General features: G+C 37.5%; 2 protein-coding genes across 4 annotated transcripts in view; one reads left to right on the forward strand and one right to left on the reverse strand.

Moving 5' to 3' along the window:
- LOC142339191 (ruvB-like 2) overlaps positions 1-16,277 on the forward strand; it is a 510,084-nt gene that overhangs the window by 149,962 nt on the left and 343,845 nt on the right. The gene's annotated exons all lie outside the window — the stretch shown is intronic.
- LOC142339188 (unconventional myosin-XVIIIa-like) overlaps positions 1-16,277 on the reverse strand; it is a 171,524-nt gene that overhangs the window by 130,144 nt on the left and 25,103 nt on the right. For all 3 annotated transcript variants that reach the window (XM_075388990.1, XM_075388988.1, XM_075388989.1), the window contains exons 10-12: positions 11,811-12,645; positions 10,956-11,130; positions 1,248-1,419 (exon numbers count right to left, since the gene is read on the reverse strand). In XM_075388990.1, coding sequence (XP_075245105.1) covers positions 1,248-1,419; positions 10,956-11,130; positions 11,811-12,645 — 1,182 coding nt within the window. The remainder of the gene's footprint in view (positions 1-1,247; positions 1,420-10,955; positions 11,131-11,810; positions 12,646-16,277) is intronic.

Genomic DNA, 16,277 nt, shown 5'->3' on the forward strand with positions numbered 1-16,277 from the left:
TTGGACCCCATTTTCCAAAAAATTTTACAAGTTATTGTCCCCCTATGGGACCAAAATTTCAGTTTTTGAAAAAAGTGTTTCCGACATTTTTTCACTTACAAAACATGTTTCACAACATTTCACGTTGATTGAAGCCAAAAACTCGACAAAAATTTTTTCGAACCAATTTTTCAAAATTTTTTACAAGTTATTGTCCCCCTATGGGACGAAAAATTCAATTTTTGAAAAAAGTGTTTTCGACAATTTTTTTTCACTTACAAAACATGTTTCACAACATTTGTTATCACACCAAACGTGTTTCACAACTTCTCATATTGATTAAAAGTGAAATAGCGTTGAAAATTTTCCTAAATTTTGGACCCCATTTTCCAAAAAATTTTACAAGTTATTGTCCCCCTATGGGACCAAAATTTCAATTTTTGAAAGAAGTGTTTCCGACAAATTTTCTCACTCACAAAACATGTTCAACAACATTTCACATTGATTTAGACCAAAATATGGACAAAAATTTGTTCGACCTCATTTTTCAAAATATTTTACAAGTTCTGGTTGCCTTTAGGGCGCGAAATTTCAATTTTTGAAAAAATGTTTCCGACAACTTTATTTACTCACAAAACATGTTTCACAACATTTCACGTTGATTGAAGCCAAAAACTCGACAAAAATTTTTTCGAACCAATTTTTCAAAATTTTTTACAAGTTATTGTCCCCCTATGGGACGAAAATTTCAATTTTTGAAAAAAGTGTTTTCGACAATTTTTTCACTCACAAAACATGTTTCACAACATTTCACGTTGATTGAAGCCAAAAACTCGACAAAAATTTTTTCGAACCAATTTTTCAAAATTTTTTACAAGTTATTGTCCCCCTATCGGACCAAAATTTCAATTTTTGAAAAAAGTATTGCCGACAACTTTTTTTACTCACAAAACATGTTTCACAACATTTCACATTGATGAAAGCCAAAAAATCATCAAAAAATTTTTTGACCCTATTTTTCAAAAAATTTTACAAGTGTTTGTCCACCCTCATATGAGGGAAAAAAATTTTTTCTCAAAAATTGCAATTCGGCGAAAAAAATAGGGGGGACATTTTTTGCAATTGGTCAAAAAAGTTAAGTGTCCCACCCCGTTGTAGTCGGGCACAGAAAATCGCGTTGCAAAAAGTGTCCGTCCCCCCCCCCCCCCCCCCCCCCCCGTTGAGGTTCTAGTCAGCTTTTTATACTACTAACAATATCAACAACTAACCGACTCTGAACATTCTAGCAGCGGAGACAATTTGTGCGGCTTGTACTTGAGCACGTAAGAAGGGGACGTCTATTGAGGAGTAGGAACCCACGTCACCAGCTGATTTCAGATTGGGTTGGAGACAGAGTACAAAATTCATTTGCGTGTGGCGCAGCAACCCCAAAACGAAGTCCTAAAAATAAAACCCTCGTGAACTTGGCCAAAAATACTTACCGTTCAATATCATTACTTAGTATATAACTGAAGTAGAAAAGCACCACATAAATTGAAGTCCAATTTGCAGAAGTTTTGAGAATTATTGCAATGACCACACCTGCAATGTAGTCTAAAACGTACATTTGTTTTTTATTCAGCCTTTTGCAGATGGAGTAAACTCTATGCAAGTATAATATTTAAAAGACCGTAATCCTTATTTGTGAACTTCAACATGATCTATAATAAGCAATTCGGCTCCAGAAGTAAACAAAGTACCATTGATGCGTTAGTCGAGCTTTTAGAAACTCTCCGCATCAGACGGAAGTTTACAACTATTACACGTTTTCTTCCTTATTTAAAAAAAGGTCTTCATACAATCAGTCACAAAATTGGGCTGCAAAAACTATGTAGGTATGCTAGTAGATGGAATAGCCTTAGTTGGTTCATTTCGTACACAAGTAAAGAAAAACCAATGCGTTGAGTTGAATGGTAAGATCAGAGTTAGGAAAAATAAACTGGTGTACCACAAGGCTGAACCAAAGAAAAAGAATACATATGAAACCTGATATATTGAAAACTAATAAAATAGACAAAAAAACAACTGGAGACAAGAGTTCATAAATTGAAATAAGATTCATTTTAAACAGTAGATAATTTTTGTAATTCAGGGCATCTCGAACACATTCGAAAACAGTTAAAAAACAAGTACACCTTTACAAAACCATGCGAAAATTGAAACATTATGCAGAGTCAGAATCGTGTTGAGGAGTGCAAATTGATTTGGGAATTTTGACTTTTAAAATTGAGAAATCAGAAAACACTTTACACTACTCAAAACGATTTTGACTCTGCATAATGTTTCAATTTTCGCATGGTTTTGTAAAGGTGTACTTGTTTTTTCCAAGCAAGTAATATCATTCAATAACTTTCCATAAAACTTTTGAGCCAATTTTCGACACCACGCATCGCAAAGAACGTATTTTTCAACATAAAAGCGTTGTGGTATATAAAGCGAAAGCAGGCATCTGGTAAACTACCGCAGCCAAAAATGAAAGACATCATTACGATTAAAAAAAACCGCCGAACAAAAAATTCTGACAAAGCATTTTAGAACATTGCTTTTAAAATTAAAAAGAATAAAAACGTAAACGAAGAACGTCTTGCTAATTATTCTCAAACAACCGGCTAGCGGCTGTCATCGGTAGTTGGCACCAGATGTTTAGGGATGCTAGCAATAGAGCGTATATTTCGGGGAGGAGGGTGAAGTGGAGGGTCCAAATCGCGGGTTAGAGAAGGGTGGACGGGGTAGTGAAGAGTGGGGGGGGGGGGGGGGTTGCGACGAGTGTTTTATAAACTCTAAGAACTAAGAACGCCCTTCACTTAATTACTTTTTGTCTCCTCGTCAGTTTCGGTGAATCGCGTACTTGTAAGGCGCAAGGCTCCAAGAAAGCGCTCAGCCACTTAATTCCCTCCGGGCTTAACCAATTTATTGAGGACGGAAAATTGAAAAAAATCCATCAAGAAAAAAATTGCATAAAAAGGCCGCAGGGGTTAATGAAAACAAAAGATTCATTGCAAAAGATATCCTAACTAAACATCAGTGTATTTACTGGCCTTATTATGTTGAGTTATGTTCTTAGTGAGAAGTGTAGCTCTAAGTGAAATTAATGCCCTCTGGGCTTTAACTGTTTATCCAGTTTGAGGACGAAAAGTCAAACGTTCAGACGAAAAGTTGGTAGTACAAAAAATTGCACTAAAAAGACCGGCGGGACTAAAAATAATTCGCTTGAAAGCACAATCAGAGAACGGAAGCTATTTAGGACAGCTGTTTGCAACTGCAAGCTCAATCAATTTTGGAGAACAGTAATAAAATAGCTGATCAACGGAAACTTTCATCTGGGGCCACCCTCATTTATATCGGACTTTTCAAACTCCCAAGAATAATCATCATCTGCACACAAAGTTTAAGACGTATCCCAAACGAAGAGGTGTAAGATCAGTTTGTTCAAAATCAAGTTCTTCGGAGAAGTTTTGAGAATATTATATATTATTACTGTTATCGTTTTAGTTTTATTGACAGCTAACACTTTGCTTTGATATGCCACCCCTTTGCCAAAAAACATAAATCCTATTTTTCACTGGTTCATACTCGAAGTTTTCTTAAAATTTATTTAGAAAAAATATAGACAAAAACTCGTCGGAAAATATTACTACAACTAATAGCACTACTAGTCAAGCTTAATACTAATAGCATAATAACATAACCGACTAACCTCGAGCGAATTGCTCTCAAACGACAGGGTAGCTTTAGCTTACTAGGGAAGTGGGTTCAGCGACGACGGGTAGGGGCACGTGAGCCTCTAACTGCACTTAATGCCCCCTGAGATTTAACCCGTGAATCTAGTTTCGAGGACAAAAAGTCAAATGCTGAAGAAAAACGATCAGGCGAAAAGTTGGTAGCACGAGAAATTGCATTAAAAAGGACCAGCTGGACTAAAACAATTGCTGAAAACTTAGTATCGAAGTTTTAACATTTATTTAGATGATTATACTGAAAAAATCATTGTCGTTCTAATCGTCGAAAAATAATTTTATTACAGGCCACGACTATATAACATAGCCGGCAGATAGCCGAAACATATCCACCTGTTCACCTCACTGACCGACTTTCGAAATCCACACCGAGAAGAATGGAGATAAAATTGGCAGCAGTGTCAAAAGCGTTCTATAATGTCTTCCGCAGTTCCATTAGATGCAATAAATATGGTAAATACAGCCTCTAAATTGGAGGACAAACTTAACGCTAATAACGTAAAACTAACGTCGGGCGAATTCCTCTCAAACGACTGGCGGGTGTTGGCTCCCTTAGTAGCTATCTACGGTTTAGGGATGCTTAATTCAAGGGACTTGGGACGAGCATGTCGGGGTGCAAGGGAGTGAAGTGGAGGGGAGAAGATGGGGGTGAAGTGGGGTTAAACACTAAGAAGTACCCTCTACATCATAAATTTTTGTCTCCAAAACAGTTCCCGTGAATCTCATACTCCTAGTGAGACAAATACGCCTAGCGAGCCACAGGCTCTAAGAGAGCTTAAGGCTCTCGGTTCATACTTGTTTATATCCTGTTTTGAGGACGAAAAAAAAGGATTACGTAAAAAATTGGTTACACGAAAATTCGCATAGAAAAAACCGCTGATAAAATTGCAACGAAATTCGTCCCATTTAATTTACCAGTTAGTAGAATACTCTAAGGAACTTCGAAAATTTAATGCACTAAGCCTTTAAACATTAAACCTTAGTTTCCAGGATTTAGCATTCTATCATGTTTCTTCTGATTTCCATGTTTGGCCTTAATCGTATTTGCGTAAAAATCTGCAACTGAATTCAGTTTAAACAGTGAGCGAGGTAAGTCAACAGCCAAAAGTTAAAGTGGCGTGGTGAATTACGGACGGAAAAAAAGATTTTTAGAAGAAGCAGGACAAGTCCTGAAATACAATCCAACGAATTGAATGAACATAGCCGGCAGATTGCCGGAATAGCTGCGAAATAGACTTGCGTGCCGTAAAATACAGATGGAAAAAGATACAGAAGTGAGTTGATAATAGTTATCGCCACCGCCTATAAAACTTACAAGTTTATTTCAAAGGAGGTTGTTTTTGGGTGCAAAAAAATTTTCCCTGTCGCGTCTCGAACGGGCGCTCTCCGGATTATCAGCCAGTCGCCTTAACCACTCGGCTGTCGGACCATACAATCTGTTTTCTTACAATCAACTTTGTTTTAGGAACAGATTCTGTTTCTGAATAACCGCAATTTAGGTCACGCAGAAAGCGTGAAATCAAGCGCAAAAAAGCCATTTAAGCAGTGACGAGACAGAATGTTCTAGAACAAATGTAAAACGAAAATGAAGCGTCAGACGCCGAAACAAAACAAACCAAGAGCACCGCAATATAGCTACGCTCAGCTTACAGCTCCGCAGCTATAAAAAATCATTTACATGACCGGCGGGAAAGTTGAACATTTCACGCCAATGAGACCAAAGATAGTCTGGATCTATTCTGTTTCGGCCCCCAGTTACAAATTGTATGCTGTTATATAGCACATTACTATGTAAGGAAAAAGCACGTGCGCTTGGGGGTCATAGAAGATTTATGCCCACTAAGCTAGGGGGCCAAAACAGAATAGATCCGATAGTCTCACATATTTAAAAAAAATGACATTTAAATTGTTGATCAATTTGATATCAGCGTGGTCAAGAGAAAAGTTTTCAATAAAAAAAAACAAAAAATGAAGAGAAACCTAGCTATCTAAGAGAAATTTTGATTACTTATAGGAGACAAGCAGAGGCAGTCAAAGACATCAAACTATATCAAAAATCTTAAAATCAGCTATTATACTTAAGAGTTGGCAGCTTCTTAATTTTTTTAAATCCTGCTTTTGTTGTTGCTGTCGCACAGAATTGCAATTCGCAGGTAATTTTGGCGGGATACAGGTGCTTATTGCCGTTTTTAACTGGTAGCCTAGTTGAATTTGTATCAATAATAGATATAGTAGTAGTGTGGGACTGCATATCCACAACTTGCTTGTGGTGCCGCGACGTTGCTGCATCCGCGCCATGGTGATTGACATGCTGTCCCCGGGTTAGAGGGACCAGGAGGGGCATCGTCAACATCGGGATAAGGCGCAAGGAAGGCGGATTATTACGTGGAGTGTGGTCGTGTAGGACTGATGTTATTAAGTCCAGCCATTTGGCTACCTTTACTGGTCTTTCCCACAGGTCAATTACATTCAGGTCCGTAGTGTTCTCACAGCAGTTTAGAATGTGGTTTACATCATGTGGTGCTACATCACATTTGGGACAGTGGTTATCAACATGGTCACAGATCCTACTCAGGTAAGAGTTTAACAGGGGATAGTACCCAGTTCTCAGTGTTGCCAATCGGATACGTGCAACTCGTGGCAGCGTTTGTTCTGCTATCTTTGGTGGAGGTTTACCTTGTTGCTTGCTGTCTAGTTCAATTGAGTATGGACCATGTGTCGATTGATACTTTTGAGCGCATTTTGGTATTCTTTGCTATTTATTTGCTCTTTATTGTTGTGGCGTTGTTTGAATTTAGTGTTGTTTCACGCGGTCCCAATAATTATCATTTAGTGTCGGTCTCATTAGGACAAAACATGGTTGAAGAGGTTGTTTTATGATCAGCACGATGGCTCAAATAACTGCCCCTAGAAATTGCCTTGCTAACATTTCTGATAAAGCTTTGACAGGCAGCATTTCACGCTCATTGTGTAAGTCAGTGATGTCGGAAATTTTTACAGAGCCATTAATTGTGCAAAGAGCAGTTTTTTGTTGCTTCTGCAGGTGGTTCCAGTTTGTATTGCTGATTGTGGAAGCCCAAATGAGAGTACAGTAGATCTTATTGCACTTTTGTAATTTTGTTTTGGTGCTTCCTACATGTTCTCCAAAATTGAGCATACTAACGAAGGTAACAACCAGTATTTTGACATTGGACTTTACTGGTATTGCTGAATTGTTGGTAGTGAGGTGTAGGTCTAACTTGGCCTCCTTGCTCCGGCTTGTGAACACAGTTGCACTTGATTTTTCAGCTGATAATTTAAGTTTTTTGATTCTAGCCAGTGGTGTAAAGTACTTAGGCATGGAGTAATCATGTCAAGTCAATTTCCATCCTGTGGTATATATCATCAGCGTAAGACGATGTTTATATCTTTCGGGGCATTGGCGATAATACACCACTTTGGGGGACACCCTGTTTGACCTTTCTCCCCTTTGATTTTTTATTTATATTCTACGTCAGAAAACCTGCCCTGTAAGCATGAAGCGACCCATCCTTTAGTGCTATTCAGCAGTGGTGCCTCGAGTATGTCAAAAAGTAGTAGGTTGCAATCAACCATGTCAAAAGCGGCGGTGAGGTCTAAGGCTACTAGTAGAGTACCGTTGCAGGGTTTCTTTTGGTTAAGGCTTTTTTGTATATTGTTGGTGACAATATTTAGAGCTGTTTTTATGTATTGCTCATGTCTAAAGCCATGGTGATGTTCTTTCAGTGGATGCTCTTCAAAGTCGCTTAATAATAGTGTTTCTGTAAGTTTTGCATTGGGGGAGAGGAGTGCAATTGGTCTAAAGATTTCGGATTTGTCTGTTTTCCCGGCTTGTGTAAGGGTATAACCCGGCCAACTTTCCAGATGTTCGGGATTTTCGCACTGTTTGGAAAGGTTTAGGGTGTCAGTGAGGTATCTAAGTACTATGGGGCCTAGATGGTTAAGTGGATAGGCGTTATTCTATCTGGGCCCAGCGCCTTACATTTCTTCGTTTCTCTTCTGGCTTCTTTCACTGTGTTACACTTAAACATTCTGCCCCCTATTTCCAGTCTCCTTATTGTTCTTCGTGTATTTCTTTTCTCTTTTTCATTTTTATTGGTGTTGTGAGTGTATTGTTGGTTAAACTTGTTGGCACATTTCCTTGGATCATGGTGAGTAGTTTTCTTAGCGTCAAAGTATATGGCTCTTTTTTCAGGTGGTTTAGCGTTACTTGACAAAAGTCCTTTTACTGTGCTCCAGAGTTTAGAGCAGTTACCTCTGTGAGTAAGTGTTTGAATAAACTCGATCCACATTTTGCACTTTTGACTTTGAACAAGTTTGTTAATTTCATGGTTTCGTTGCGTTATTTTGGGGTCTATTGGATGTTTTCTTTGAATTTCTTCTCTTTTTTCAGAAAGCTTTACTGCTTCGCTGGGAAAATTGGCAATCACTGTTTTAATTATTTCTTGTGGGATATGCCTGCCAGCCGCTGCATTTATGGCATTCCTTAAGGTCTTGGTAGACATTTGTTGGCCGCTGTTGTTTCTTCAGTTTTAGTTCGATCATCTTTAAAACTTGCCCAGTCAACTTTCCGGAAGTTGATGAAAGTTCTTTGTGGTGTTGTGTGTGATGAGGTCACAGGAGATGGAAAGAATTATTATTGGTAAATGGTCTGAGCCTACTGCGTACACCGTACGCCAGTTGATGTTCATTGCTATGCTTGAGCTGGCGAGACTTATGTCCGGGGAGCTTAAACAAGAATCATACTCAAGCTGACTTTTTCGTTAAGTATTACATGATTAGAGGTCTATTTCACTTGCAGTATCGTTTTCTCTTGTTTTCAAATCTTCCGAATCAACACTGTTAAATGAAACCCACCATTAGGCACAAGAGAAGTTTACTAGAACAATTGAACTCGAAAAACAGAACAGACAAAAAAAATGCAAACCAATGTGCCTAATTGTTAATACACATTTTAAAACCATTTCATTCATAGCAAAAGCCATAAAAACACTAAGCTGCAGTTGAGCGAAAAAAAATAAAAGTAGTAGGTTGCAATCAACCATGTCGAAAGCGGCGGTGAGGTCTAAGGCTACTAGTAGAGTACCGTTGCAGGGTTTCTTTTGGTTAAGGCTTTTTTGTATATTGTTGGTGACAATATTGAGAGCTGTTTTTGTGTATTGCTCATGTCTAAAGCCATGCTGATGTTCTTTTAGTGGATGTTCTTCAAATTCGCTTAACAATATTGTTTCTGTAAGTTTTGCATTGGGGGAGAGGAGTGCAATTGGTCTAATGATTTTGGATTTGTCTGTGTTTTCCCGGCTTGTGTAAGGGTATAACCCGGCCAACTTTCCAGATGTTCGGGAATTTCGCACTCCTTGGAAAGGTTTAGGGTGTCAGTGAGTATCTCAATACTATGGGGCCTAGATGGTTAAGTGGATAGGCGTTATTCTATCTGGGCCCACCGCCTTACATTTCTTCGTTTCTCTTCTGGCTTCTTTCACTGTGTTACACTTAAACATTCTGCCCCCTATTTCCAGTCTCCTTATTGTTCTTCGTGTATTTCTTTTCTCTTTTTCATTTTTATTGGTGTGTGGAGTGTATTGTTGGTTAAACTTGTTGGCACATTTCCTTGGATCATGGTGAGTAGTTTTCTTAGCGTCAAAGCTTTTTTCAGGTGGTTTAGCGTTACTTGACGAAAGTCTTTTTACTGTGCTCCAGAGTTTAGAGCAGTTACCTCTGTGAGTAAGTGTTTGAACAAAATCGATCCACATTTTGCACTTTTGACTTTGAACAAGTTTGTTAATTTCATGGTTTCGTTGCGTTATTTTGGGGTCTATTGGATGTTTTCTTTGAAATTCTTCTCTTTTTTCAGAAAGCTTTACTGCTTCGCTGGGAAAATTGGCAATCACTGTTTTAATTATTTCTTGTGGGATATGCCTGCCAGCCGCTGCATTTATGGCATTCCTTAAGGTCTTGGTAGACATTTGTTGGCCGCTGTTGTTTCTTCAGTTTTAGTTCAATCTCATCTTTAAAACTTGCCCAATCAACTTTCCGGAAGTTGATGAAAGTTCTTTGTGGTGTTGTGTGTGATGAGGTGACAGGAGATGGAAAGAATTATTATTGGTAAATGGTCTGAGCCTACTGCGTACACCGTACGCCAGTTGATGTTCATTGCTATGCTTGAGCTGGCGAGACTTATGTCCGGGGAGCTTAAACAAGAATCATACTCAAGCTGACTTTTTCGTTAAGTATTACATGATTAGAGAGGTCTATTTCACTTGCAATATCGTTTTCTCTTGTTTTCAAATCTTCCGAATCAACACTGTTAAATGAAACCCACCATTAGGCACAAGAGAAGTTTACCAGAACAATTGAACTCGAAAAACAGAACAGACAAAAAAAATGCAAACCAATGTGCCTAATTGTTAATACACATTTTAAAACCATTTCATTCATAGCAAAAGCCATCAAAATACTAAGCTGCAGTTGAGCGAAAAAAATGGTTTGCCATATGATAGAAAAAGAAAAAAACAAAAAATTTAAACAAAACTTAAAACAAATCTAAAAATAAAAAATAGGGAAAAGTAATAAAAAACGTTGATAGTTCTTGACGTTAATATCCTCAAAACAAATCTAGTGTTACTAAAATTTGCCCAATACCCTAACTGCAAGCCACTAAAACGATTTATTGGCCCCCAAGAGTTAAAGGACTCAAAAACGATAAAATTGACCTTTCGTAGTAAACTGCCAACGTGTGGGGCGAGTGACTGAGAAGGGGGGGGGGGGGGGGAGTGACTGAGGGGGGGGGGGGCTCATGCTATTTAGAACCGCAACCGCCCTTCAGACCATGAAGTTGTCTCCTCAAAACAGGTCGGCGAATCACACACACTTAGAGACTAGTAAGGCGTACGGCTCCAATAATAGACTCGAAAGGCGGGCTTTACCAGGTTATCCTGTTGTTGAGGAAAGGTTAAGAGCGTCAGACAAAAATTTGGTCGGCTGGAAAAGCGCATAAAAAAGCGGACTCACAAAATTGCTTCCAACTTTACTTGAGAGGAATTAAAAATACTAACATGGTCCTATAGGAAATTCGATGGAGAGCAATTACACCAACACTAGTTTTTTGGAATAATAGCTCCCGTTGCCCAACTGGGAGTCAAGAAATTACGGACTAACGTTGAACAAGTGAAAGTTACTAACCAACTGAAACTTGACTTGCAGACTGAGCGAGTTTTTCTTGACAGTGGCAATTGAGGAGAAACCCCGTCTCACTTGAGTCTGTCTTCGTAAGTTCAGAGCATCCCCAGTGATAGTTCCCGCTACCGTCCCGCTTACATAACTCCGCAGGCGAGCAAACACCTCGGCCACTGCAGTACTAAAAATATTGTCTGATAGAAAGGATAATTTGTGAACAAAATTTTGGAACTCTCTCCAGGTCAAATTCGACCATCTATAATTGACTACACAATGACAATGGTAAAAAAAAATGCTGCGCAGATTGCGGAATATAGCTGCCAAATTGACTGCTTCGCTATAGTCAACAGAAGTTATCAAACGGAGAATTTTATTGATGAAGAGACAGAAGCAAACGAAAAAATTCAAAATGCTCTCTTAATTGAAGTCAGGAAGTCGCATGGTTAATAGTCGGCATTGCATAGGTTTCCTACACTGATCTTGAAATTTCTTAGGGTGCTAGAGTCTTCAGAGCGTGAGGGAAATCATTTATGATCCTAAATTTAATCATGTTCATCTAAGGTGCAGGGTCAATAGGTATCGAAAGACATGTGTGATCGCTTCGGTGATCTGTTCACTTTGAGTAAAGCTCTAAAAGACCTGCTTAGTGACTGGATGCTGCTCTCAAGGAATTAGCAGTTTATCCAATTTGTCAGTGAAAAACTATCAGGGAATAGGTGAGAGGGGCGTAGTAAAATGCGTACTAAGTATGGACTCATATGGGATCAACTCTTTGAGAAACGACCTTTTCACCAGAATATTACAAGATGCTACTAACTACTGAGGTAACTAGATATTACCCGAGGTTATATTAAAACTAACTTTGCAGATTCTTGCAGCAAAGGTAGTGACATCCGACACACTGGGTTCTCTTTACATCTCTGCAGCCAATTCTCAGCATTGTACGTCACTGGACTTGAACCCTGACAATGCCTAATTGTCAATGACGTCCCTTTCCGAGTCATCAACCCATCTGACCTGTCCCCGTATATCGAAGTAACCTTGTTCAGCATCATTTCACATGTCGAGTCAGGGAAGATGGACTCCTCGTCCAGAACCCAAAGAAGGCCTTTAACTTCAACCTCCTCGTCGTCCTTTGTAAGTTTCTTAACGGGGCTTTGATCTAACATGTCAATGATAAGAGAAGGGTCAGTAGGCATTGAATCTTCAAAGTCAACATCAATTCGCTCTTGTTCGAACAACTTGAGAGGATTCGCAACAGTGCTGTCATGAAAGAGCTGATGCAACCTTTCGTGGGTATAATTTACAAATAATTCTTCCAGCGAATTCCCTTTATCATTCTCTTCGTATGAGTTTTTAATTAGACCTGGAGCGTCAATAATCTGCATTGCAATGTTAGACTTGTAATTTGCGGTCAATGCTCTATTAATAAGGGAAAGCACAACATTGAACAAGTCCTGGTACATGCCCATAGCCATGCCCTCCAACATATCACGTGATGTCAGTCCAGAAAGATCTATATTGGCTCCAGCGTTTCCCCGCATACCTCGGCCAGCTCTCGCATTGAGGGCTGACGATCCAACCCCAGTGACATTTCCATAGAATGTTGCTCTAGTAAGGGTCTGAAGTTTGACTCCTAGTAAACCTGCAGCTTTTTCAGCCCTCTCTTGGTCCGCAAACTCGTATTTATTTCCGGCTGAAAGAAATCAATTAATTTTAGACATTTTAATTTGCTTGATTATGTATTTTGTAACCTCCGACAATAAAGAATAACATAGCTGGCAGATTGCCAGAAAATAGCCGCAATAGATTCGTAGACCGGCACTCTAAAAAACAGTAAACATACCCGGCAGATTGCCGGAAAATAGCCGCCGTTGATTCCAATAAGCATGATTGGGATTGAAAGAATAGAAGATATTGAAAAAAAAAGATTTTTGTACAAAAACATTTTTAAGTCCGATTTATTTTGATGGCATTTCGTAGTTGAACATAACGTACTTCTGTTTCTTAGAGAGAGGCTACAGGGGCTACTATCAATGCCAATAAGCATTAGAGATGGTAACTAAGACTTATAGGAACGACGTTCAAATAGCGGGCATCTAAAATTGGGCTTTATGGGTTTATCCCGTTTCTACTTCTGACTTCAATTTTTTATACTGATTCTGTTCATTTTGAATTGCTTTGCTGAGCAACTGATGTTCAAAATCACTTTTAGCAGAATGAGAGAAGAGAGAAACTAGCCTAGAGAAGTCAAAAAGATATCACGCAAAATGTTGAAAAAGCGGCAAAATGAGGTAAAGCGAAACATTTTTTTATTCGACGAAGTAAAAAAAAATAGGAGCGCTATAATAGCCGGCTGAGAAGATGAGGGCGGCTATTAAAAAAGACAGACCAAAAAAATTCGTCTTTTCATCGAAGGCTGATATGTTATATTTTGATTTAAAATCTGTATAAGTTATTACTGCCTCTATTAGCTGATCTCAAATAACCTTCATTTAGAGTGATACACACCCATTTGACCTTATCTCTTTGAATTAAAGTAAATAAAAGTCAATTTCAAAGCGAGGAAGTCATTTTTGAGAGTGAGGTAAGTCAAGTGTGACCAAAAATTTAATCACGCGCATGAACAAAAAACTCGCTCCACTAAGAGCGAAAAATGACGTCGCACATGCAATTCAGTTGAAATTGCATGAACGAATGAACAAAAAATGGCTGTGACGTCATATGGTCGTAACAAAAATCATGACGACGAAATAAAAAAACATAGCCGGAAGAATTCCGGAAGCGACTCGAAGCGTAATAACTTGACAAAAACCCTAATTGCAGCACCTTTTTTAATAAACCATAAACTCATTACCCCCCCCGGGTCTGATCTAAAAATTGGTGAAATTTAAACCACTGTCACCAAGAGAAACAAAAAGCCGCAAAAATATTTATTATTGAAAACGTTTGGTAAGGTTAAGTGCAAAATAATTAAGATAGTCAAAACACTGATAATCTCAAAAAATTGACAAGGCTATCAACTGCCCTCAAATAATTCATGATTCTAATCTTAAAAAGATCGCTAAAGCAAACGGCAGATAATAATAACTTAGAAACTAAATTAAATTTTTCAAAAAATAATGCTCAAAGTTAAGAATCAGAAAACTACTACAGTTAGATTTCTCATCACTGCAATTAAGACAAGAACAACATATACTTTTTTCTTCTTGTATATATGCTTGACAACATGATTTCAAATTAATTTGAAAATTAAAATAATCGTAGAAAAGCAACAGAGTAATATTTAAAGGCAAAAAAATGTTTAAGAAATACCAAGGTCGCAGAATACCAAGGTAGGAAAAAAATACAATAAAAAGTAATAAGTGGAAAATCAGGAAAACGCTTTCTAGTAAACTCTTAGTACTGCCTTATGTTGAAGGAAATCAATTGCAACCCAAAGAAATGACGAAAACCTAAGAGAGCCGAGATCATTCAATTTGTTAATAACTGAAAAAAATCAATATAACCAGTATAAATGTAGGTGCCAGGACAGATCTAGAATGATACAAGCTAGAATGTGAATAATATGGACACAATGTAAGGAACACCGTAACAAAGACTAAGTTCAAATCAAAGTTTAAAAGTTTTGAAAGTTTAAAAATCAAATTTAAAAAACAAGAAAAACTAACACCATTTCATTTTTCAGCATTCGAGACATAGAAAAGACAACGATTCATCCGAGACAAAAATCTATCCTCCTGAACAGATCAAAAAAGAAAAGGCAGAAATAAAAAATTCTCGAAATGACCTTCTAACCCTGAATAATACCATCAGTTCTTAATTACTATGCATTACAAACTTAGCCACTTTTAAAGTCCAATGTTCTAAAACAGAAGTCAACGTTATAAAACAGAAGTCAATGTTTAAAAACAAAAGTCAAATTTCAAGTCATGATTTCAGCTTAAAAAACCGTAGAATCTCAATACTCCTCTTCGAGTCGTAAAAACTGTAGAATATCAATACTCCTCTTTGAGAGCAATTATCTTTGAAAGCAGAAATCAAACATACGAAACATTGAAATATTTTGCAAAAAAAAGTCAAAAAATTTTAGGACTGCATTTATAAAAAAAAATTAAACTGTTTTTCAAAATATTAACGCTAAAAAATTATTGACGTTTTTATTTAAACGAAATTAAAGCCCCTCATGTTGCACAAAAAGAATATTTCCATTAACTTAAACCAAAATACAGAAAAAAAACTGAGAAAAATAGGAAAAAAACTACCAAAATCGGATTAGCATATGTACAATTTTATAAAACAAAATTACATCGAGGTAAAAAGAGGCATTGAGTATATGAATTGTCAACGAGAAGTTGTCATATTGATTGATTTTTAACAAAAAGACGGCTAAAAGATCCAAAAATGAAGAAAATAATAGGAAAAAAGCCAAAAATTAATTAAAAAATCAAGGAATTTATGCCAATTTTGAACTTGAAACGCGTTTTCAGGCTCTGCAAAACACTGTGCTATTAATTTCCAAGGTTTACATTTCAATATAGCATCGAATAAAACTCACTTCTACAAACAACAAAATTACAAGCAAAAAAATGGGCCACTTAGACGAAAAAACGGCTAAAACGGTTATCTATGTGCCATTCAGTCAAAAACTACTTTTCGAAGTCAAAAAGTCATTCACTAAACGCAGCGCATGATCAAAAAACTTCTCTCGCTCAGAAAAGATTAGTTCACACGGCAACTTTTCTCACTTTCGCTTTTAGGTCAAAACAGCGTCTGAACGAATAGTACTTCCGGTAAAAAAAAACATAGCCGGAAGAATTCCGGAAGCGACTCGAATCGTCAAACTTCACTAATAAAAACCGTTATTGCAGCGGAAGTCACTACCTTTTGTATTAAACCATTAACTCACTATCTCTCCAGATCTGCTCTAAAAATTGGTGAAACTTGAACTTGAACCACTGTCACCAAGAGAAACAAAATGCAGCAAAATTTTAAATTATTGAAAACGTTTGGCAACGTTAAAAATTCCGAAATAATTAAGGTGGTCAAAAACTTGATAGTCTGAAAAAGCTGACAAGGTTATCAACTGCCCTCAAACAATTCATGATTCTAATCTGAAAAAGAACGCGAAAGCGAACGGGAGATAATAATCTTAGAAACTAAGTTCTAAGTTTGAACCAAGTTTAAAATCTTTTCAGAAAAGAAACCTCAAAATTAAGAATCAGAAAACACCAACAATTACAATTCTAATCACTGCAATTAAGACAAAAAACAACACACACCTGATCCTTGTTGTACATGTGCTAGACAACATGATTTCATACTAAA

This window comes from Convolutriloba macropyga, chromosome 5, assembly GCF_964194025.1.
Source record: "Convolutriloba macropyga chromosome 5, txConMacr16.3, whole genome shotgun sequence".
NCBI lineage: Eukaryota > Metazoa > Xenacoelomorpha > Acoela > Convolutidae > Convolutriloba > Convolutriloba macropyga.